The sequence below is a fragment of the Mesocricetus auratus genome, unplaced genomic scaffold (genome assembly GCF_017639785.1).
Source record: "Mesocricetus auratus isolate SY011 unplaced genomic scaffold, BCM_Maur_2.0 Super-Scaffold_15014, whole genome shotgun sequence".
NCBI classification, from domain to species: Eukaryota; Metazoa; Chordata; class Mammalia; order Rodentia; family Cricetidae; genus Mesocricetus; species Mesocricetus auratus.
This window is the reverse complement of record NW_024429186.1, coordinates 17,103,511-17,129,651: the sequence shown is the minus strand read 5'-3', so window position 1 is coordinate 17,129,651 and position 26,141 is coordinate 17,103,511. Positions and strand designations below refer to the sequence as shown.

The following is a 26,141-nucleotide window of genomic DNA, read 5'->3' as shown; positions in this document are numbered from 1 at the left end:
AATAACCCTTTATGAAGAAAATAGAATTTGAAAAATAGGTAAGAGTCACAGAAAAACTCTTCAGAGAGGCAGGTCCATTCTTCAGTCAATACGAAAAGGGAAAGTGGGGAGAAAAGAAACAGGAAAATAGCGGGGAAGCTGAGTGACACAGACTGGTCAGATAAGGCCAGGGCTCTACTTGAGGATGCTCATCTCATCTTGGAAGTTATGGGGAATGGACAGAGACTGAAAGTATTAGGTAAAACCAGGACCTGAAAACTGTAAAGAGGGACTTTATCAGGTACTGTTATACTAATCTCATGCCTCAGTGATTAAGAGCTCTTACAGTTCTTCCTGAGGACCCAAGTTTGATCCCTAGCAGCCCCAAAAGGTAGTTCAAATTAATTCTAGCTCCAATAGGAACCAACAGTACCCTCTTGGGGCTTCTGCAAGTACCTGCATGTGTATATATGGCACACAAATCTAGAAAAAAGAAAAAAGCTCTACGTGTCTAGTAAATAAATTAATGGTGTACTATGTAGTCATAAAATGTTGCAGAAATATGTGGCTTTTTGTATAATGACATATTACTAAGTGCTAAGAAAACAAAAGGGCCACAAACAGTAGCAATTATATGATCTCATTATGCTCTTAAAAGACAGAATATATACATATAAACATAAAGGCATAAAATGGTAAAAAGGATGATTTTAGGGTGAATGGAGCTCTTTATGTCTTTTCGACTTGTGTGATTTTTCTAAAATGTAATATTCTTATAGGGTGCAGTTAAGTATACAGTAATACTAGCCCCTGGGAAACAGGCATGAGGATTTCAAATTTTCAGCCAGCATGTGTTGGTGAGACCCTGTCTCAAAAATAAAACCAAGGGGCTGGAGAGATGGCTCAGAGGTTAAGAGCACTGACTGCTCTTTCAGAGGTTCTGCGTTCAATTCCCAGCAACCACATGGTAGCTCACAACCATCTACAATTCAATCTGGTGCCCTCTTCTGGCATGTAGGCATAACACTGTATATGCAATAAATAAATAAATCTTAAAAAAAATAAAACCAAGTCCTAAGAATAAAATCTTTTTACTGAGAAAAATGAAAATTTAAAATATTTAAGGGAGGACCAATCACTCAAAACTACTAATAAGCCACAAGGTGGTTCCTCAGGCTGATCCAGGTCTCCAACCTGCTGCTTCCTACACAATATCATTTCCAACACCCACATGCTGTCACAACCTTCAATCATCCACTGAAAAGTAATACCATATGAATTAATCAGCTCTTGGGGAACTGGACAGAGCCAATAAAACCTGCCAGCATCTCAGGACTATTTCCTAAAATGACAAGTGACAGTCTGAGTGCTAGATCCTCATGAAACCTCCCAGGCCTATCTTGATCAAGTTTTTACATCACTTCATCCTAATACCCTTCAACTGTAAAATGGAGACAATGACTTTTGTGAAAATGAACTTGAACTAATATAAGCAAAATGTTTACTGAGCATGACACTCAACAAGTGACTGGTTAACGTTCATGCAAAAAGAAAAACTTACCTTGCATTTTCCATCGCATTGGAGGATGAAACTAGCTTTTCTTCTAACACTGTGACTTTCTTCCTCAGTTTGGCCTCTCTATCTTCTGCAGCCAAAGCTTCCCGGGTATGAGAGTCTTCAGACTCTAAGAGGTGGTCACGCAATCTCTGGAGCTCCTGGTTTAACCGGGACTCTTTATCACGTAAGTGTTGAACCTAGAGAGAGGACCTTTCTTTAGTTTCTTTTATGCAATGCCCAGCTCCACAAAACACTTATGTCATCAAATTTTTCCACATTATGGAAATGTATTAATATATCAATCATGCTAAGTACCAATAAGTTGTTATAATTGTAAAGTATAACATTTTAAATTATTTTAATTGTAATATATTTTAATTATACAAATATAACATGTTTACTTAGTAATAATGGAATACAATTATATATTACATATAATAATATATTAATATACTAATGCAAAGTGTGTTTATACCAGGAAAACTTCTCTCCAAATTACATTTAAAAAGATACAAATGGGAGCTTTGCATTTTTGCAAGGTCTCATCCCCAAAGTTATAACAGAAATGGAATCATACAGAAGTACTGGGCTCTCACAGCACAGTACATTTTTAGTAAATGTCAGGTTTTTTTCATGTTTTAAGAGTGGCATAATTTTCTTATACACAAGGCATGTATCACAGTTTTCCCTTTCAAAAACTAAATTATAATATACCCTACTACAGCACATCAGAGGAACAGAAAAATCACAAGACAATTTCATTTGCCTTAGTTAATGGTTAGTAACCATTGCATCACTGTCCATTACGGTGAATGTATACCTCATTCTGTAGGGTACTGTTTTCCATTTGTTTCTGTTTCAGGGCCAGCATAACTTGGTCTCTCTCCTGTTGAAATGTAACTGTCTTCTCCTGCATTGATTTAACTGCATTTAAAAGTTGATTTAACTCCCCAGCCTTGCCCTTTTGGAAAGAAACAACTTTAGGTTTAAAGAATAATAGATTTTCAAAATGGCATTTTCTTTATTAAATAATTAAAATACAGTTAACGATAGTCACGTCAACAAAATACAAAAGCATTCTGAGAAAGAGACAACCTGAAGGCGCTTAGGGAGATGTGACATCTAAATACAGTGTGGTGTCCTACACAATCCCTGCAGCAGGAGGAGAACATGGGGCGACTACTGAGGATTCCAGCAGCATGACCTCGCGCTGCCACAATCTGGTTTATAAGCTGTAACAAACACTGAAATAAGAAACTGCGTGCAAGGTAGGTGACAATTCTCCTCACAATCTCTACTTGTCCCAAAGCTGTGTTAAAGGAAATAATCATTAGAAATGATCCTCCTGCCTCCATCTCCCAAATGCTAAGATTACATGGACTGCTAAGCCTGGCCAAACAGTATACCTTTAATCAGATAATCCAGGACTCTTATAGGAGAACATAACGTTTTGAATCCTGTGCCTAGCAGCAGATACACATGTATGTTCAAGAAGCAGATGCTGGACTAGGGATATAACTCAGTGGCACAGTGCCTCCCTAGTAAGCATGAGGTCCTAGGTTCAATCCCCAGCATTGCTAAAAGAAGGGAAAAAAAAATAACTGTTGTTGAATATTGCACTGTTCTGCCTATCATCCCCTTTCCAAATTTCTACTACCAAAGTGCAGAACTCATACTAAAACATTAACACCAAAGGCACACTACAGTATTTACCAGACTATAACAAATCTTCAGTAGTTCTTACCATACCAAGCATGTACAATAGACACTAAAACAAGCTCACTAGAGGAGGTTAGAGGAGCATGTAAGCCACTGAACATCAAAAGCTACTGGCACTTTACATTGAACTGTTATGGCCTTCCATTTTAAAAGTGAATAAATAAACCAATATGATCAAAACATACTCAAAGCTCTAGAAGCGACAGAGCTGGGACTAGGGTATTGACAGAGCCTATTCTTTCTAAGGAACTACTCCAAACATGTTTCAAACTGTGGACTGATCCATTAGAGTCAATTCAGGGCCAGCAAGAAAACACAGTGGGGAAAGAAAGGTGGCTAAGCCCAATGACTTGAGCTTGAGCCAAGGAACTCAGAGGGTGGAGAAAGAAGCAACCCTCAAAAGATACTCTCTGACTTACACGAGCCCACTAATCCAGGAGTGCATGCACGCATGCATGCACGCACGCACACACACACACACACACACACACACACACACACACACACACACACCAAATAAACAGTATATAAAGTCAATTGAGTGGATCATTCAAAGTATCTTTTTCTAATAGTTTACCATACAATTTGTGGTTTCTAAAACTTTTCAGTTTCTCTCATACATACACAAACATATAGAGACATTATAAAAAGTATTCTTACTGTAGTTCACAGTCAAAGATATCTCTTAGTACTTTCTTTTCAGCCAGGAAATCTCTAAAATGTTGGCCATTTCTAGGAGCTACTGAAATATGCCAAAATGTGATTAAAGTGGCCTCTGGTCAGCAGAGGAAATAGCTTCTAAATAGAATGTTTGCCATGCTGGGCGTTGGTGGCGCACGCCTTTCATCCCAGCACTCGGGAGGCAGAGGCAGGTGGATCTCTGTGAGTTCGAGGCCAGCATAATAGTAGAATGCTTACCTAGTGCAAAGGCCCTGGGTGTGATCTCTACCATTTCCCTAACTGCCCTGAGGAATCACTCCTATTGAATCTTTGTTTTATACTTAGGAGGTTATGAAGAAATAATCTACTACCAAGAATATTTAGAAATATCTAGTAATTTGGGGGTGAAGAAACTGTACATGAACCAAAACACCTTCAAATAAATATTCCTAGGTGAGCAAGTTTAGTCTTCTTCAGAAACAGCATCAATAAAATAACATAGGAAAAAGATTCCTTTGTCCTCAACATGTTTCTGCATACTCCACTGAGAACATACCTGTTCTTTTTCTTTCAACAGCTGTTCAAAAGCGAGGGCCTTTTCTCTCATCGAATGGCATTCAAACTCTTTTTCTCGTAACATCATGGAAAATTTCATGTTGGTCTCCTGTAATGCCTGGTATTCCGTTTCCTTCCCCCTGGAGGTTTCTACTATTTTTTCATTTTCCCCTTTCAACTTAGAAATGTCCATTTCTAAAATCAATATTCTCTCCTTCAAATTTGTCACTGCCTGCCTCAAAAGCTCATTTTCATTCACTTTGTTTGTAAAATTCTCATTTGAAGAATGTAACTGGTCACTCTTGGCTTTGATTAAGAGGTCTTTTTCCTTAAGTAAGTTTTGTAAAGCCTCTTGTTTTTCCTTCAGCTGCTTCATTTCCGAATCAGTCTGCTCGTATTCTCTTCTTCCAGCCTCTGAGGATGCAGCCATGGACTCTGACAGTCTGTGGTTGTTTTCCTGGAGCGTTCTAATCATGGCATCTTTTTCCTGCAGTGATCGCCTCAGATCATCCACTTCTTGTTGAAGCAGCTGAGAAGACTCACATGGGCCAGCAGACAGGCTTGTCTTAAGAGGCTCTCCTGACTGAGTAGTAAGTGATGAGCCAGAAGAGAGCTGGGGTGACATGATATCAAGTTTTCCTAAAAGAAGGTCCTTGGTATTACAAAGCTGCCCTATGCTATGCTGAACTTGTGCCAATTCCTGCCCAAAATTCTTAAGTTTGGTTTCATTCTGCTCATAACTTTGGATCAGGCCAGTGTAATCCACTTGTAATTTAGAATTGTTATCACTGTCAACCAAAACTTGTGCCTGAAGTTGATGAAGCTCCTCTTGAAGCTGGGCTGACTCGTGTTGCATATTCTGGACAGTGGTCATCACCTGCTGCTTCCACTCCTCCATTTTCTTCACTTGCTGTTTTAGTTTATCACGCTCCTGTAGGAGCTCCTCAAACTGGTTACTGTTAACTCCTCCAACCTCACTACCTGTGCCAGAAGTCTGCAAAACTGTCAGCAGGGTCTGGCACTTCTGACTCAGTGCATCTATTTCAATGTCTTTTTCTCGAATAATCCGTGATAAATTCTGAATAGTTTCTTTAAACATATCTTGACCACTACTTTCAAATCTAGTAGACATTTTTTTATTCTCATCTTGCAACTTAATAAGGGCTGCTTCTTTGGCACTAATAATATCTATTATTTTGTGGTACTCTGTTTTTAGCTGGCTATTTTCCCTTGTCTTCTCACTTAAGACAGCCATTACTTTCTCTCTGTCCATAGCATAGGCATGCAGCTGCTGCTGGAGGTACACAACATCCTGAGAGCAGGAAGTCGAGGAGATCCTGGCGTGAAGAGCTTGTATCTCCAAGTCTTTCTGCTGGATAATCTGAGTGAGCTTGCCGACCTCATCTTTGGACAACTGATCAATCTGTTTAGTTAAAGAGATATTCTTTTCATTCAGTAGCTTAATCTCCAGCTCCCGTTCTTTTATCCCCTTCACTAATCTTTCTGTTTCGGCTTTAGATAAATCATGCTTTTCACTTTCATTTTCTATATTAAGGCTCTGAACTTTTGTTTCTTGAAAAATATCAGAATTCTCTGTTGGAATGTCCTGTCTTTCTTCATGCAACTGGGCTTTTATTTGTTCAATTGTTTTTTGCAAGTTCTTAATTTCCTCATCTTTTTCTAAAAAGAGCTGGGTGTGTGTGATATTCATTTGTTCGTGCTGGTACCTAAACTCGTCCATTTCTTTCTTCTGTTCCTGTAGAGACTGGAGAAGCTGCATCTTATTCTGGTTTTGATCTTCAATCATCTTCTGATGATGTTTAATTTCTTCTTCCAGATGATCCTTGATTAAGTGCAGCCTAGACAGCTCAGACTCTAGCTCTGTGGTGCTGTCAAGGGTTCTAGGCTCAGGCATGGGCACAGCCCGACTCTGCTGCTCTCTGAGCCGCTCCAGCTCTTCTTGCAAGTGATTATTCTCTTCTTTCATGAATCCAAGACTTTTGTCTTTTTCTTCTATGGTCTGCCTTAGAGTCTCATTTTTTCTTAAGGCCTGATCACATTTGTCCAATTCTTCCTGCAGTTCTGAACTTTTTTCTTTAAGTTTCACAATACAAATTTCTTTTTCATTTATAAGTTGTGTCAGTCGTTTCTGCTCTTCTAGACTAGATGACAAAGTTTCCTTCATTTGTTGATGATCAGTAGCCATTTGCTCAATACGGTTTTTGAGCCCTGCTATTTCAGAGTCCTTTTCCTGACTGAGCTGAATTAAGTGCTCATGTCCCAGCTGTAAGGCAGAGGTACTCAGGCTGCGAGCGCTGGACAGTTCCTCAACAGTTTGCTTGTATTTGTCTGCTTCTTCCAAAAGCCTCTTCTCAGCTCCACACAATTCTACTTCTAGCTGCTCCTTTTCCCATTTCAGAGTCTCCAGCATGGCATTTTTTTCCAGAGAAACCTGGTTGTTGCCAGCAATAGATTCTTCCAACTGATTTCTTACATCCTCACAGGCTACAACCAGCTTTTCATTTTCTGTTCTGAGATCAAAAGCAACTTGCTTCAAATGTTCATTGAGCTGTTCTATTTCAGAAAGATTCTGCTTTAAGTTTCTGACTTCAGTTTCCTTTTCCTGAAGCAAGTCATCCTTCAACTTACTGTTAGAGCCTTGGGTCTGACAGCGAGTCAGCTCACTCCTGATTGTGGACAGCTCCTCCTCATTTTGTCTGATGTGTTCCCTCAGTTCCCGATTCTCCTTCTGGATGTTGAAATTATTTTTCTCTGATTTATTCAGCTGATCTACTAAATTTTCTACTTTATCTTCAAGTTTCTGCTTAGTGACCTGTAAATCACTTAGGGCCTGTTCACTGTGAGTGAGCTTTTCTTTCTGTGCATCTAACTCTTTGATAATGCTCATTTTTTCATCCTCGAGGTGATGGTTTCTTTGTTTTTCATCATTTAGATCTTCTTTTAGTTTCTTGATGGTACTATCCCCTTCACTTTGTTGTTTTGATAGCTGATCTTTTATCAAAATCACGTGCTGAAAAAGTGATTTGCACAATAACTTTGTGACATTTTCCCATGTTAGTATCTAAAGAAAGTTTTGTAAATTTTCATACCATATAATAATAGTCTGAATAGTTATAATCCTTAAAAATAACTTTCTATCTCACTGTCTCACAAAAAAAAATTTACAAAAAGTTTATCACTTTAGACTAAGAATCTGAAATCAAAAAAGGCTAATTACCCATGTTCTGTTTCTAACTTTTAAAACACCAGAGCAGGCTTCCACAAACAGCAGTCCACAGCTGCTACCTGTCTCTGTATACATTTACCAAAGCAAAGCCATGATTGCTTGTTCCCATATTCTAACTCAGCAAGTAGCTGCAACTGAAATATGTTCTGAAAATTTAAAACATACTTTACTAACTAGCACTTTAAAGACAAAGTTATATCCCTGTCTGTGTTAGTTCAGTACCCAGATGAGAGGCTGGAGTATGCTCCTCAAGAAAATGCTCCCAATGCTTCATCATATTTAATGCAGTGTTACCTTAGTGGCCTCTTGGTTCTGCTTGTCCAGTTCTTCTAATTCAGCCATGAGTATTTCATTTTCATGAATACTCTGATTCAGTTCTTGTTCCTTTACCTCCAAGTTAAGTTTCAAGTCACGTACTTGAGACAACAAATCTACATCCCTTGTAGCTGTACTTTTAATGACTTCATATTCACTGGTCAATTTGGAAAGTGATATCTGAAGTTTTTCCTTCAATGACAAGGGGACAGGGAAAGCAGCACATACCATCATTCAAGAAGAGACATCAAAAGAATAAGCAAACAGATATAAACAAACATAACTGGGGGAATCTATTTTAAATCCTTTGCATTGGAAACATTACTGAACAAACCACAGCCTTCAGTCATGCACAGTTTTACTTATAGATCCAAGCAGAACATTTCTACAACTGTGCATTCACCTTCCAGCCCTACCTTTGCTGCAAAGGTCCTCTGCAGAGGACCAGTCCCAGGGCAGAGCCTTTTTTATGCTGTTCCCATGGCTACCAGCTTTAGCCTAACCCTACCAAACACACTCTTAATAAAAGCCCCCAACTTCCCAGCTTTCTTCATTTCCACTCCCTAACACTCGTCAGATTAAATAAAAAACAAAAAAGTACTCATTCAGACAATTAACTCTAATTAGAAAATACAAGGCCCATTTTTTCTCATTAAAAGGACTCACTTATTATTTGATTATAATGGAATACAAAACCATCTCTCGATTAAAGGATGACCCTGTTTCCTTTACCTTCTGAACAAGACCAGGCTCCCTTCTCACAAACCCAACATTACTAAACACAGACCTACACATGTATTTAATAGTCAAACACAATTCAGTGAAGAGTTACAGTGAATACTACCATCAAAAGAAAGGAGAAACAGTTACCAAGAAATTGGAAATATAAGGAAAGTGGGCAAGCCCTACAGGACTTGTGAAGAGAAGCCTACAGCTGCAAAATGTAGTTAGGCCAGTTAGATAAAGAGGACTCGGTGGGGCAGAGCCAGAAGTAGCACACGCACACACAGACACACACACACACAGCACTTTCCACAGAGTGACAGTGAGTCACTGCTGACAGTCTGGGGAAAGAATGGCAGTGAAGATCTCAATATCCAGGGCTGTACAAAAACAACTTAGAGTTGAAAACCCACCACGCCTCTCCAAGAACACTGCCTGTATACTAATGCAGAAAGAAGTTGAAACTAAAGTATTAGGGGACATAAGAACAGCATATATAGCATGCTGACACTGCTATTTCTTAAGGATATATATGCAGAGCCAGGCATGCATTGATAAACCCAGAAAAAGTAGTATTCTAGGAATTGTAATACAGACTGTCCTTGAGCAAGAGGCCATGTAGCAAAGGCATGAAGTTTTTCAGTATGCATTACTGAATATTTTCATCCATAAATGCATCATAGTACTTTAAAGAATTCAGTTTAAATTTAGTTCAAATGGTGGCCTTTAACTTAATTCCTACCTGCCTTTATCAAAGTATCTGTCATTGATAAGAAATTAATTCCCAGAGACACAAACATAATGTTCCTCCCTATATCAAACAGAGATATCATAGCTTTAAAAAAAAATTCCACTTCTAATAACAGAACTACCCCTCTTCCACTGTTCACCAATAAGAAGTTCCTACCTACTACAACAGACATTCTGGGGCAAATCAGCCAGACATCTCCCCTACCTGCAGGTGCTGCTGTCAGAACCCCATCGGAATCACATCTCTTCTGCTCAGATCTGTATGCCTACTGATTTGTGATTGCATATACACTCAGCCCGCCTCTCATTACTGTGAACTTTGCCCAGCTACTCCAACCTGGCTTGGTGAGCATACCAATGAGCTCAGACTTATTCTGAGGCTCTATCACTACGCATTCCACTGGCATAAACTCATTCTTAGCTGTGCCCTATGACACACACCATTTTAATTCTACCCCATTTTAACAGCACCTACCTTTTCTTGACTCAATAATGACTTCTCTTTTTCTAAAATTTGGACACACATTTGAAGTTTCTGATTGTCTTCAGCAAGACTGTTATCCTATAAAAATGTTAAAGTAGTATTTTCAGATAACAGAGAATTTCCAGATTACAAGAAAGCAGTCTAGTTATATAATTTGTACAATTATACTCAGAATATTGTTAGAAACAAAGATTAAAAATTCAGTGTTGGACAGTTTAGAATCAGTCGCTCATTTTTGACATTCTTATAGAGTATTTATTATATTTAAAAAATATAAAAGTGTATTTTACAAAGTAACTTGTAATTAATACACAAGGGCTGGCGAAATGGCTTAGCAAGTAAAGGCACTTGCTGTGCAAACCTGGCAATCTTAGTTTGATTATCAGGAACCCATGTAAAGTTGGAAGGATAGAAAAGACTCTATAAAATTATCCTCTGACTTACATACATACGTGTATACATGCACATACACACACATACACACACACACATATACACACACGCACACGCGTGTTAAAAAAACTTGGGATTCTTTCGGAAAAATCGAAATGTATCTTACTTTGATATAAGGTCTGGTTCCTGTCTATACTTTCAAGTTACTCTGCACTAATATACCTTTACCAATTACACACCAAACATATCAATTTATAATATAAAACCTTTGTTATTGATCATTAAGCAAAGATTACTGAAAGTTCCTAAGGTAAATTTACATGAATTTGTGAGAAAACAAAAAATAAGCAAAAACCATGAATCAAAACTCTCTTAGTAAAATAATGCCCAAAACTTTCTCACATAACAGTAAGTTACCTGGTTTAAACTATTTAGTCTCATTATTTCATTTTCAGCATCTGTAAAAACAATAAATGAACCTGACATTACTTAAAATATTTTAATAATTACTTCTCACATTAAACTCATAGGTGCAGCCTATTTATAACTAGTAAATATGTTGACAGTGTGAAATAAAATCAGGTTAAAATTCAATGCTTTGGAAGAGTGTAAGAATTATCACTGTGCTCTGGATGAGGTATAAAGTTACTGTTCTGATAAAAGTAGTTAACAATGAGTTTCAAAATATAATCCATTGGTTTAAATGGCCAGAAGCATTATCAGGTCTAAGATTGCTATTTTAAAGAAAAACTTGAAAAGCAGTAAAAACTTATGCTGTAAAAGTATAATTATCTCTCAAATATCTAAAGTGACTTAGAAATGAACGTACTACATATAGATCCATAGAGAAAAAGGTTTTGGAAAAGATACCCAAAGACAGAATATCAGGAGATCAGCTGAAGCAATTCATTTAATGCTCATTCTAGAACAACTGAGCATTTATGACAAAGTCAGTATCAGACAAAAAGATAGAAAAATTCAGTTCTTGCTCTTTATGAGCTTACAATTCAAAATAGAATTGTGTTAGAAACAAATAAACAATGATTACAATACAGTGTGATACAGCAAGCACAGGCATGAGGGCAAAAACAGCAAACATCTAGTCCAAACGGGTGGGAACAAAGGGCCCAGGATGCGGCAGTGCAGTTCTCGTCACTGGAGGTAAGACCTCACGGAGTCAATGTACTATCAGTTGGTCAAAAGAAAAGCAGGAACACCCTGCCCAGACAATGCAGTAAATACAACGGAGAAAGAGCTAGAGACCAGCTGAAGGAACCACATAGTTCATATGGCTATGATTTACAAAGCTGAGTGATGAGAATAAACTGTGGGAGCAGAAGGGGACCAGATGAACAGACATGATGTGCCCAAGTTCAGAGTTCTTCAAGTTCCCAGAAGGTCATAAAGTACTAAAAGTAAGGGCCTAACTCGCTTTGCATTTCTGAAAATGTATTCTCACTTCAGAATAGAAGGGGAAAAAATGGACTGAAGCATAACAGAGAGCAGCAAATAAAAAGCCAACACTTTCTAACGCTCTCTTGGGACCAGATGTTCAAAAGGAAACCTGCAGATAGCAACTCACATAGCCCACAGACTACTCCAGTCCTACAAGGAAAATAGTACTGACCAGTCCTTGTGTTGTTAAAGCTTGATTTGCATGTGTGAGTGCATCTGCGTGCTTGTTCACAGGCCAGAAGAGGATGTTGTATTTCCTCCTCTGTCGCTCTCCATCTATCTAGTAGTCACTTGAAGCAGGGTCTCTTCCTGCACCTGGGACTCCTGTTTTCCAGGCCAAGCCGGTACAGCACTCCTCCTATTTCCACTCCCTCAGAGATAAGGTCATAGGTACACACAGGTGCTGTGATCTAAAGGCTGGTCCTAATGAATATGCAGCAAGCACTCTTAACAAATGAGCCCTCTCCAGGCCCCAACCCGTTGTTCTTATTAATGGAACACAATGTTCCATTCTGTCTACATTACAAATACCTATGAACACAATTCCTATGCCCATAACATAAACATTTCTCGGAAATCTATCTGGCTTTCTAAATTTTTCTTTCTTTCTTTCTTTCTTTCTTTTTTTTTTTTTTTTTTTTTTTTTTTGGTTTTTCGAGACAGGGTTTCTCTGTGGCTTTGGAGGCTCTCCTGGAATTCGCTCTGTAGACCAGGTGTAGACCAGGCTGGCCTCGAACTCACAGAGATCCACCTGCCTCTGCCTCCCGAGTGCTGGGATTAAAGGTGTGCGCCACCACCGCCCGGAGCTTTCTAAATTTTTCAACTTATTCCATTAAGAGATCTTACTGGCCAGTTAACTTGGGCAATAAGTAATTATGACTGTAAGTTCATGGCTATAAAAATGGGAAAAGAGAGAAGGACTAGCATAGTGGCTCTATTGTTACACAAACTTACATGTCTCACTCATATAATACACTTATTTTATAAATGAGTAGAGCTATTTGGGGGTCCACATCACCACTGAACTGCCTTCCCTTTGCCTAAGTGGAAGCTTCCAGTGCTGATGCACCCTGAAACCCTTGTTTTTGGGATGCAATCCTGAAATACCACTCACACAGGAAAAAAAAAAAAAACAAGGAAACAAAAACCACAAGACTTGGTCAAGGTTGACTTCTAGAATTCTGCTTCCCAAAGGCTGGGGAGGGAATAGGAGGAAGGAAGAGGAGAAGATGATCTTACTTTGAATTAACTTTAGGTTGAAAATCCATGTTATATATAGATTTGACCATTCAAGTCAAGAGCTCATGATAGAGTGGCAAGGGGGACATGGGGATATTCACAAGCACACAGGAGCTGGAAATTCTCAGAGCAGGGGTGAATGGGTTCACAAAAGTTTATACTAAAACAGGACAAAATGTAAAATCAAATGCATATATTCAGCTGAAGAGTTCCCTCCAACTATTTTCCTGCTATGTGTGAATACTGGTGCTTTGCCTATTTCCAATACTAATTTTTTTGTACTAGTATTCAGAATTCCAAGTATCAGTTGGTGCATGGAAAATAAGAGACTATCTATGACTCCTATCACTCAAACCTTTGCTTCTATTTGGATCACTTCAAAGGATAACAATGAATTTTTGCTGATGGAATGCTACATTCTCTAATTGGAGAGTCTGGGCTCTGATTAGTTACAATGTTCCATTCTGTCTACATTACAAGTTCCTATGAATACAATTCCTATGCCCATAAACATTTCTCAGAAATCTATCTAGCTTTCTAAATCACTGACTTCCATGTAAACACCTAAGAGAATAAGGAAGGGAAGCTGAAAGACATCCTACTAATCCTTAACCCTTATTAGTAGACAATTCCTATTTGGTGCTGAATCCAAACCCCACGATTCTACTCAAATGACAAAAGTCATTTCCATAAACACTCCATTTCCATAGAATGTGCAGTTAGAAGTGTTTGACTTAAAAAGCCCTAGTGTGACAAGAAACATCAATGTAAGTTCCAAACATTTTATACCAGTCAAAGCTTGCTGTAATCTCAAGACCTCTGCAACTGAGGAGCTCTGTGGGAGAGTCCCCTCCTCCTCTGTCACAACGTCCCTCTGCCCCAGAGCAAGAGGCTGCAGTTTGCTGCATTCCAACTTCAAGCGTTCACACTGCTCAGTCATCTGTCTCTTTTCCCCCTCCAGCTCTTCCTGCTCTCTCTTCCACACTTCTCGATCATGCTCTGCAGAAGACAATCTTTCATATAGCTCTTTAATTTTATCCTCAAGTTCTTCAATTTTTTTGGTAGATTCTACTTTTTCCGTCTGTAGAATCTGAATAGTGTTTTGCATATCATACATTTTAGAGTGATCAGTTATTGCAACTCCTGAGCCACCTAAAACATCAAATAAACAAGAGAAATCAAATGTCAAGTTTTAAAAAGCAAATCACTTGCTATATACAATATAGAGACTAAAGACAGTACAGAACTTGAACAACTTAAAAAGTCAAATTACTATCTTATAATTTTAAATAAATAAAAAGTCAATACTTCATTTGAACCAACTACTAAAAAGTCTACATATTTGAGTTTGAAACAAAGTAAAAATATCTCTATTTTTCTGCTGTAGTGTCATCAGCAAACAATGCAGAGCAATCCATTACACAAGTACAGAAGGCCTTGGCATCACTGTAGACTTAGCAATGAGCAGAATAAGTCATTTCTTAGTCCATGGAACTTGGTCTAAGTGTACAACAGTATTTGGATATTCTGATCTACAAATTGTCTAAGGTTTGCTATTCAACAATGTCATCTAGTCTGTGAAGCTAGTAGACTCATAACCTTGCTGTAACAGATTCTCCAGTTCTTCAATTCGTTCTTCATAGTCCCTTAGCTCCTCTCGATGGCGACGACTTATTTCTGTCAGTTTCTGCTGATGTGCATTCTGCAATACTGACATTTCATGCTGATGGTCATCAATTTCCTGGCTTCGATTCTGCTTAAGTTCCTTAAAAAAGAAAAGAACAAATATAACCCCATGTATGATCAATAAATAATCAAGTAAAAAGTGATCCTCTCACTGCTGTCTAAAGTTTGTATTATTAAAATTAATTATCTGAACATATTAAAGCTGAGAAGCACTCAACCACAGTCCCCAAATTAGGACAAATTCTGACAGATCCATGCCTTCTTAGGATTTTAAAATGCTGTTTATAATGGGGAAACATCAAGAACACAATAAAACAAAAGAAAATATCTTTCCCTTATACTCATGACTAAGAATAGCTTTTCTTTTTTATTATTTTATTTATTTTTTAAGACAGGGTTACTCTGTGTCACTTTGTTGACCAGGTTGGCCTTGAACTCACAGAGATCCACCTGCCTCTGCCTCTTGAATGCTGGTATTAAAGGTGTGCACCACTATCGCCCGACTTGACTTTAGCCTCAGCCTCCTTAGTGCTGGGATTCCAGGTGCATACAGCCACATTCAGCTCTCTGGCTCATCCTGGATTGTGAAAGCAGTGGGGTCACTGCAAACCTCTGACGATGAGCACTGCTAGTCTTCTTCTTACTCTGTGCACCGCGCAGTCCATGCTTCCAGCACAGACTAGTTTTAGAGCGCTGGTTGTATCTCTTAGTTACGTCATCTAGTCTGTGAGACTAAAATGTTGTTTTAACACAACCGAGTTCTTCAAGTCACACAAGTTTTCTTTCTGCTGCTATTCTCTTACACAAACATCCTTCTGTCAGTCTTGAACTCCCAAATTGCCAAAAGCAGTGCCTCCACCCAAGCTGATGAACCTCCCAAGTCCTGAACTGGAGAAGCACCAGTGGGAGCTGCATCTGGCTAGGGTGTTCTGAGATGGTCACAGAGCTGTCCCCAATTCTGTTCCTCCTGATTTACTGGGTCCAGTCAGTAAATCTTTTGCTTTACTGAGCCAGAAAAGGTTCTTGTGTATCACCAAGGATCCAATAATATGTAGCTGTTACTCCCTGAGAACAAAATAACTCTGGAATCCTATGCAGCTAGGTGATCTTTGAATTGGCACCTCTGAACAACCATGTAAGACAGGCGTTATGACTGATGAAGATACAGACTCTAAGAAAGGTTATATAAAATGGCCAAGCAGCACAGCTGACAGTGGGTACAGCCAGGATTCACACAGATCTGATTCTGGGACCTACCTGCACTTGTAATACAACACTAAGCCAAGACTAAAAGTTCTGTGCCTGACTATAACTAAAAACAATCCACTGCCATGATGAATATATGTAACAAAGACTTTTCTCATAAAAGAAATAACAAAAACCAGCAAAATTCTGTCACTGATATAAAATAGTTATTTACAGTGAATGTTAACATTTTAGCCAATATTCTTCAAGCTCAAATTCTTAAAATGTCATAACCTGGGAATAGGAGGAACAGAAAAACACAAAGATTTAGAATTACTAAGAAAACATTTAAAACCAAATGTTCTTAGACATACTTTATTGTAAAAAGCAAAACAGTTGAAAAAGAATAAAACAGTCAAGTATTATCATCTATATAATTTATAACTAAGAGTCCTACTAATTTGATGTATATCTTTAATTTACAGATGTTAGATGCATAGAAGACATTGGCGCCAGGCAGTTGAGATGCACGCCTTTAGTCCCAGCACTTAGGAGACAGAGGCAGGCAGATATCTGTGAGTTTGAGGTCAGTCTGGTATATAGTTAGTTCTAGGGCAGGCTCCAAAGCTACACAGAGAAACCCTTTCTTGAAAAGCAAATAAATAAATAAATTTTAAAAAAGAAAGAGACAACAATACAGAGAAACCCTGTCTTGAAAAACCAAAAAAAAAAAAAAAAAAAAAAAAAAAAGAAAGAATGAGACAGACAGACAGACACTGGCAATCAACACTTTGATTTTACCTTAATAATATTTTGCAGCTTGCAGATTTCTGTTTGATCAGAGCTTTGTGTTCCCCGAACCTTAGTTTAGAAAGAAAAGGATTAAAAAAATAATTACACTGATTTTTTTTCTGTAAAACAAAAACTCACAAATTAGCTATTAAAAGGTTCTTGTTTTATAAAACAAGAGTGTTTCCCAGACACACTCTGATTAAGAACGCCATACACTAAGTCTTTAGTCTATTAGTACTTACCATAGTCAAGAACTTACTTGAGGTGATAATAGCTTTACAAAATAAAAGTTTATATGGAAAAACAGAATATTTTACTAGTTAATCAAAATATGAATATGAGGATAAGCGAATAGCTTTCTAAGATGATAAAAAGTTACCCAATACCAATACCAGTAAAAGTCTTTTTTAAACGATTTTATGCCTGGCATAGCGGTGTATACCTTTAATCCCAGAACTTGGAAGGCAAGAGGCAGGTGAATTTTTATGAGTCCAAATCCAGCCTGGTCTACATAGTGAGTTCCAAAACAACCAGAGCTCCATAGTGTTCCAAAACAAAAACAAAAATAAACAAACATGATTTTATACAAGGCTGAGGATGTAGCTCCATTAGTGACTGTCATTCAGGAGTTCCTGAGTATGAGCTCCAGCAATGTACAAACCTTTTAATACCAACATTTGGGCCAGGAGGATCAGAAGTTGAAGGTCATCCTTGGCTACACAGAAGTTTGAGACCAGCCTGGGTGACATGAGACTCTGTCTCAAACAAACTAAAATTAAAATGGTTTTACCCATAAGGTAAATACCGAATAATCTTTGTTTGATCAAATCTTTAGCTAGAGAAAAAACTTTTCAGATTCTTTTCCATATTGTACACTGTCAAGGCTGGAGAGATGGCTTAGTTGTTAAGAATATATACTATTCTTCTAGTATACACATCCAAATACCAGTATCAATGTTGGGCAGCCCAGAACTGCCTGTAAACTCAAGCTCCAGGGAATCTGAAGCCTCTGGTCTTCATAGGTATCTGCACCCAGATGCACATATCTACACACACACACACACACACACACACACACTTAAATTTTTATTTTACATATTGTTCATAATCTTCAAATTTAACTGGTTATCTAGTAATTCTGTCTATTTTTGAGGTATACTATGGTTTTTCACTAAGCAATGTTCAAAGCAGGGGAGATTAGACTCATCATCTCAAATGTTTATTGTGGTGACAGTATCCAAATTCCTCTCTTCTAGCTATTTTAAAATAGACATAATTACTTTTATACATAGTTATCCTAATATACAAAGAACACCTCTACATTTCTCTCATGTATAGGTAATTTTGTATTTGATCAACATCTATCCATCAACCCTCTCCACTACCCAACGAAACTTCTAATACCCATTCATTCATCTTTATTAGCATTTATTATATGACATGTTACTGAACCAAAGCTGTTCTAGGATTGAAAGAACATAGGTAAGACTCAAAGCTCCAGTCAAGAGATGTCTATCTGAGCAAGTGCAGTGGTGTGCACGAACAACCCCAGCTAGATGAAGAGGTTAAGAGAGATGACAGGCAAGCTCATGCCAGCTTGGGCAACATAAGAGGTCGGGGGATAGGGGAGGTGGTATAAAAGCTCTAGAGCACTTGCCTAGCATGCAGTGGCTCTCATGTGAATACTCAAAATGTTTATGTGCAAATTAATCCCTCTGACAATGAGAATACTGTTAATAGTAATAACTTATTATAAAACAAAGATTATAAATGCCTCACATGGCAAGGATAATGATATATAGTAAGGTAATACATAGAAACATTTAAAGTATAATATAAACAATAATTTTTGTCTTAACTAGGAAATAAGCCTTGCGGAAAGGTTCCAATTATGCCTTTTCTACCTTTGTAGTCTAGTTTTTATCTTCCATATACTAAGCATTCAAGACATGTCAAATACACACACAGACACACACACAAACACACACACACACAGAGTTATTTCTTTCCTATTAACCCTTAACCTAACCATGTTCTTTTATTTGTTTTCCTGGTTGCTTTGCTTTTAGACAAGCTGGTACTAAACTCCAAATTCTCCTGCTTCAGCTCCCAAATGATGAAACTACCAGTGTGTACCGTGCTGTCAAGATGGCTCAACAGGAAGAACATTTGCCACCAAGACAGCTGACCCAAACTCAATCCCAGGACTCATATGGGGAAAGGCAGAATTGACTCCCATGAGTTGTCCTCTGACATGCATGTGTGTATGGAACCCTCTTTACCCCACACATAAATAAATACAGTTAACAAAAATCTAATTGTAATTCTCAGATTATCACAATTGCCTGGGACTTCTTTGAAGTTCCTAAGACCCTAAAACAGATATTAAACCAAAGTCTCCGAACACAAAGGAAATCCATGCCATTTTAAGCCTCCAGGTTATTCTTTGTATATAAATTTTAAATCTCCTGGCTTTGGGAAGATAAGATGGACAAAGATAGTCCCAACTAAGCTTTAGGTACTGCACGAAGTAAGCAAACAATTTTAATTGAGAAGTTTTTTCCTTTTCATAACCTGATTACATCCACAAAAGGACGTATACGCCTTGCGCTTTTTTTTTTGGTTTATTTTAATATACTAAGTATATTTATATGCTATACTTTCCCCCTATATTGATGAAGTTAAATCCAAATGTCTACTGTCTACTGACAACTTCCATAATACATATAATCTTGGTATAGCTGGGTATGGCAGTGAACACCTTTGTTCCTAGCCTTAGAGAGGCAGAGGAAGGCAGAATCTCTATGAGTTCAAGACCAGTCTGGTCTACAAAGGGAATTCCAGGCCAGTCAAGGCTACATAGTGAGAGTCCCACCTTAAAAGGAAGGGGAAAACAATAACAAAGAATCCTTGGTATACAGAATAAAAGTTCCTTGGAAGAAAGTTTACAACTCAAAATATCAGGACTTAATTTCTAGTGCATTAAATATAACATATAACATATAACATATATATTTAAAGATTATTTTATGTGTAGGTGTCGTGCCTGATCTGTGCACCACAGGCATGCAGTGCCCATGGAGGTCCTTGGAATTAGAGTTACACACAGTTGCAACCAGCCATGGGAGTGCTCCAATTCAAATCTGGGTGCACTGGAAAGATGAGCAGTCAGTGCTCATAAACACTGAGCCGTTTCTTCAGCTCAGTATAACATAATTTTACATGTTACTAGAGCTTATAAAATCTCAGACAGCCAAGAGCTGATGGTGCACGCCTTTAACCCCAGCATTTAGGAGGCAGAAGCAGGTGGATCTCTGTGAGTTCAAGGCCAACCTGGTCTATACAGCAAGTGCCAGGACAGCCAGAGCTACACAGAGAAACTCTGTCTTGAAAAACAAACAAACAAAAAAATCCTAACACATTTTCAAAAACAGTATCTTAAAAGCTCTGTGCTTCCATCACCAAAGACTCCAGGGGTGCTAGCTCAATTTAATTTTTATCTTTTGAGTCTGGGTTTATAACTGTTTTTGAAAGTGAATTTATTGCTTTAATTAAAAAAAAATCCCACATATCACACAGAAAAGACAACTGGAGCTGAGAGATGATTTAACCAAAATCACCTAGAAAGTCAAATGCTGCATTAGAAGACAGATACATCTTTTCTTTTTTCTAGTCAAGAACTATTTCTGGGCCAGGTGGTGGTGGCACACCTTTAATCCCAGCACTCGGGAGGCAGAGGCAGGAGGATTTCTATGAGTTCGAGACCAGCCTGGTCTACAAGAGCTAGTTCCAAGACAGTCTCCAAAGACACAGAGAAGCCCTGTCTAGAAACCCCCACCCCTGTCCCCAAAAAAGAATTATTTCTGGTACCAGATGCTCTGCCTAAATAATATCAGCATTTTTACTAACCCATAGTTTTCACAAATTCATCGAAATTTAACCAACCTCGGCAATATGTCTCCAGTGTCCAAGTTCAGACTCAAGTCTTGAAACTTCATTTGATAATCTGTTTATTTCTCGTTGTGATGAAATAACATCACCAAAGTCCATGTCATCCTCATGGAAAGCTGACACGTGATGACTGATGCCGTAACTGAATGAAGGTGATGCTGCAGCTGCTGGTACCCTGCCAGATTCTGGATGTGCGGACTGGGCAGCTGACTGCAGTCTGAGCAATTCATCCTGTAGTGCAGTCTGTCTTGCTTTAAGGTGGTTGATTTCTTCCTATGTATTAAAAAATCCATGTTTTAAAGAACATATATCTAAAAATGCGTATTGGCCTCTTACAGATTCATAGTGTTGAAAGGCATGCTGACCCAACAGCAGCATTTCATAAGTGAATCCTAATCGTCCACCATACTCTAACCACAAGACTGTGACTTGAAAGACAAACTAATTCCCATAAAGTTCAGACAATGTTCAAAATAATATGAAGATTAGGATTTCACTCACATGTTAACTAAAGCAATGGGTTTCTCAAGGGAACGAGTCTGCTCTCATCAAAATACAGGTAATTTTATCAGAGCTCTGTTTATGATTATCAGACATGAAATAAAACAAAAGCTGTATAATTTATACATTCAAAAGTTAGGTAATCCAGACCAAAAGGTCCATGAATCAGCAGTACCTCTGCACTGATCTGTATGTACAACATGACTGAAAGAATGCTTTGATTTATTAATCCAATCTTCCTAGGTGAGATAACACAACTAGCCTACAGTTATTAGCCCATGAGTCTTAGAAAGAAATATGCATTAAAAGAGGCCCTCACCTTAACACTAGACAAGATGAGCCAATGAAAACCTGACCCTATTTAGAAAGATAACAGTATAAAAATTCTGAACTCTTAGGCAGAGTTCTAACTGAAGACTGTCAATACCAACTTATAAAGCTATGTGTGGTGGCAAACATGTATAACTTCAGTAGTTAGGGGGCTGAGACAGGAGGATTGCTGCAAATTTGAGTACATCCTGGACTATATATAGTAAGTAACAGGGCAGACAGTGCTACCTAACAAGACTTGGTCAAAACACATACACATACACCCCACAAAACACTTCACCAACAACAACCCAAAAAAGCTGGTGATGTAGCTCAGTTGGTGGAGTGCTTTTCCTAGTAAGGAGCAGTTTGGATTTGATCCCCAGTAGTAAATAAAATGGGGCACAGTAGAACCTGCTGCAATCCCAGCCCTTTGGGAGACTGAGACAGGAGAAGGCTCAGAAGTGAAAGGCTATCCTCGGGCTACAGAGCAAGTCTGAAGCTAGACTAGGCTATATGAGATTCTGTCTTAAAAATAGTTTTAAGAAAAGGGCTAGGATATAGCTTAATTGTGAAGTTCTTGAACATGTGCAAGGTGCTGGGTTCAACCCTCAGTACTGGGAAAAAAATAAGCATTTAACCTTAATTTGAACTCATATCTCTACTTTTTTATATTTGTTTTATTCTAGTAGTAATTGACTTTTAATATAAAATTATCAATTATCATTAGATTAGAAACTTTAGCTCTGTTTAGTTTTATCTTAAAAGCAGTATACTTTTTAATTCTACTTTAACATATCACCAAAAGAACTAGAAAGCAATCATCTAAATTTTTGTTGTGTTTTAGCTTTATGGTGCTGGGGACTGAACTCAGGGCCTCCCACACAAGATAAGTAAGTAGTACTCTGCTCAAATACTAAGCTGCAATCCCAGTCCTCACCCAAATTAAAAAAACCAAAGATGCCTGTGGTAGAAATGAAGTTAGTCAACGAACTAAAGAGTATTCAAATGATCTGGACAATAAAATAAGAAATGGTTAACTTAACATAAGCATGTATTAAACACAAAGGAAAATTTAACAACAGAAATCAGGGTAACATTGGTTAAATTATATAATACCTAATTATTAAGACTTCAAAGAAAAGATAGAATAATGTCAAAACAAACATTTTAACAAACTAAAACATTTGCAAAAAAAGAATTGAAAAGCATCTATTAAACTTTTATGTGGAAAATTAATTATATGCCAATATAAAAAATATTAACACATGCAGTCAAAATGTATTCTTACAAGGGAAAATGTCATTAGCAATGATCACACTGACTTAAAATCAACTTTAAAAAGTAACATATGCAAGGTCCTAGGTTCAATTCAAAGCACTACAAAACTAAATAAATGTTCTTAAAACCTAAGAAAACATACATTAAATTATATTTCATAAATACCAGAAAATATAAGCACCAGGTCATTAAAATGTTATAAAGACTCTCCTTATAGAAGCTTGAATTTATTCTTCCCAAAGGTTAGCTTACAAAATAAAATGAATAGGAACACTTTCCAAGTTTTATTAAGTTCAATATTTTTAATACTTTCATGAATTTAAAAATAGCCATGAAGTAAGAATGAAGTAATGAGGATACGCCCTTGCCTCTTTCTGCTGCAGCTGACTGCGGTAACTCGAAGATTGCTGCTTTATCTGCAATTCTGATGCTTCATGCTTTTCCTCTAGATCAGTGTAAAGCTTTTTAAGTCTTTCATTCTAGAAGCAAAGAGTAAGTATTTTCAACAAAAAGATTTCAAGTCAAGTCAAACATGTTAGCAGTCATCGTCATCACATGCACACATTATAAAAAAATTACACAAAAAATGATGTAAAATATCAAAGGTCTCAGACTTTTAAATGAAAATCTGAATTCTAGACCTATTTTGTCTTCAACAAACTCAGAAGCTAGCAAAGGTCCCCAAATACCTATCAGGAAAAAGCAGAGGTAAGGCTAGGGAGGTGGTTCAGTTGGTGAAGAAAGTGATTGCTATGCCAAGCTCAGCAGCATCAAGAGGTCCTGGAGCACATACTGCTGTTGTACAGTACTCAAATCTGGCTCCCAGTGTGAAGAACAGTAATCATTAGGGTTTGCTTTTCTATCAAACACTGTAAACTTGTGTTTATGACAAAGAATTCAGACTTTTAGATGGATGTTTTAATCCCCCAAACACCCCCAGTAAAACCTTTGTTTACACAAAGGACCTGCTGTGAATTGGGTGGCTTTCTTTCACTTTGAGCCCAGTCTTGAAAGACTGTGAGGTCAGACCCCAGTGGATGGAGAGGAGTCCTTGTCATCATCTAGTTAGAATAAAAACCAAGTTCACTTCCTATCAAGACACACTCACTCTTCTGAGCACACAAGCTTGATCAAGAATAAAGTTTTGCCTTGTCAAGTCTTGTTGGTGCAGACCTTTAAAGCCAGAACTTGTGAGGTAAAAGCAGGTGGATCTCTGAGAGTTTGGGACCAGTCTGATTTATATAGTGAATTCCAGGACAGTGAAGACTACATAGAGAGACACTGCCTCAAGAAAAAAACAAGAACAAAAGAAGGCACTAATTGTAGTGATCTCTTTCTTTGTGATGCTGAACTTAAGTCTAACACCAGCACCCACATCCGGCAGCTCTCAACCACCTCTGTAACACCAGCTCCAGGAGAGACTAACAGGCAATGGCATGAACATGCACATACAAACATAAATTAAAAATAATAAATGGTTCTTTAAATAAATAGGGGCTGGAGTGATGGCTCTTCCAGAGGATCCAAGTTCAATTCCCAGTATCCATATGCAGACTCACAACTATCTTAACTACAGTCCCAGGGGAGATATGAAACCCTCTTCTGGCCTTCAAGGGCACTGCACACATGTGGTGCAACAATATGTGCAGAAAACATATATGCATATACATAAACAATAATAATTATAATAATATTGCATGACTGAATGTAGTACACACCTTTAATCCCAACACTGAAAAGCAGTGACAGGCAGATCTCTGTGAGCTGGAGACCAGCCTAATCTACACAAACAGTCCCTAGCTAGCCAGGGGCTCAATAAGACACTATCTCCAAAAAACAAAAACAAAACAAACAATAAAACAGATCTAGGGAGATGGATCAGTGGGTACAGTACTTACTGCACAAGTGTGAGGGCCAGAGCTCAGAATACCAAAACACACATAGAGTCAGACACATCTATAATCCCACCATTCCTACTTTTAGATGTGAGGATTCAGGAGAATCCCGGGAAGCCTGTGGCCCAAGCAGCCTGGCATACGAAGCAGCAACCACCAGAGAGCTTGTCTCAAGATAGAAGGCAAGGATTGACAACTAAGGTTGTCCTTCAGCCTCCATGTGTTGTGGCACACACATCTGACTCACACACACACACAAAAAAGAAAGAACCCTAAGGAATTTAGTCAACTACTCACAGGAAATTCTAATTTCCCCTGGAAACACGCCTCTCTTCTAGACTAAAACTTGCTACCATCACTTTTTTCTTGAACATCGACAGATCACAAGGTGACAAATGGTGCCAGAGCAAGAGCATGGCATAGGCATATACATACACACATGAGGCAAGAACCTCTTTCTTTTCCAATAGCATCAAATGAGGAAGTGGCTTACAGGGGATGGATGTGTCTCCCCCATATAAATATTTCCAAACTCTAGAAGCATACTTGCCACAGATGATATGGTCCTAAGAAGCATTAAAGAAACTGAGATCTACAGAACAGAAAACTTCCATTCCCTTTCTCAAACTCAGTACAAAGCAGTCATTATTCAAGCAGGTTCATCTTTCTTACATTCTCCCAAAACATACACTGGCAAATACCATTAAGCACCAGCACATACTCTGCTGCTAACTTTTCTGGGTGGGTCTGTACCAAATAGGACCTCCTCAGGGATGTTCTAGTTTGGTCTTACTAAGAATTCATGTGTTGTGTGCCACTACAATGCTATCTTCTATAGGCTCAGTGCTAATGTCCTTCTCTCACAAGTCCCTCCTCTACTTTCAGATTCCACAATCTCACCACAGTGACCTAGTCCAGAGGTCAACAAGGCTTGCTAGGAAAGTCTGTCTTAGCGTCTAGATATAGTGTTCTCTTTTTATAGGCTTAGAATGGAGGGAATCAGCCGGCCGTTGGTGACTCATGCCTTTAATCCCAGCACTCAGGAGGCAGAGGCAAGTGGATCTCTGTGAGTTCGAAACCAGCCTGGTCTACAAGAGCTAGTTCCAGGACAGCCTCCAAAGTCACAGAGAAACCCTGTCTCAAAAAACAAAACAAAACAAAAGAATGGAGGGAATCATGTTAACAACAGTCCTCTAAGAACATCTCTCGCTACAATTCTAAGTGTTCTTTTGCTGTTCTTATCACAAGGCTAAATTATTGTGCTCTTGACAGTCCTTTACAATAGTTCCCACTCTGAAATCTTTTAATTTCTTTATTCCTATTAAGTATAATATAATGTCCAGATTAGTCACAACTACCCATTGACTCATAAGGAACAAAACAGTAAAATTAGCTTAATATTCCTATATTCTTAGCTTCTTTGCTTCAAATATTACATTATTATTCTAATGTCAGGAAATGTAA

The 26,141-nt window shown here is 38.1% G+C and overlaps 1 protein-coding gene across 2 annotated transcripts in view; it reads right to left on the bottom strand.

The window, feature by feature from the left end:
- The window catches only part of Trip11 (thyroid hormone receptor interactor 11), a 65,827-nt gene that overhangs the window by 31,373 nt on the left and 8,313 nt on the right, over positions 1-26,141 (bottom strand). For both annotated transcript variants that reach the window (XM_013112187.3, XM_013112188.3), the window contains exons 3-13: positions 23,151-23,261; positions 20,686-20,964; positions 16,750-16,809; positions 14,677-14,842; positions 13,867-14,229; positions 10,801-10,841; positions 9,982-10,068; positions 8,013-8,225; positions 4,473-7,502; positions 2,358-2,498; positions 1,541-1,734 (exon numbers count right to left, since the gene is read on the bottom strand). In XM_013112187.3, coding sequence (XP_012967641.1) covers positions 1,541-1,734; positions 2,358-2,498; positions 4,473-7,502; positions 8,013-8,225; positions 9,982-10,068; positions 10,801-10,841; positions 13,867-14,229; positions 14,677-14,842; positions 16,750-16,809; positions 20,686-20,964; positions 23,151-23,261 — 4,685 coding nt within the window. The remainder of the gene's footprint in view (positions 1-1,540; positions 1,735-2,357; positions 2,499-4,472; positions 7,503-8,012; positions 8,226-9,981; positions 10,069-10,800; positions 10,842-13,866; positions 14,230-14,676; positions 14,843-16,749; positions 16,810-20,685; positions 20,965-23,150; positions 23,262-26,141) is intronic.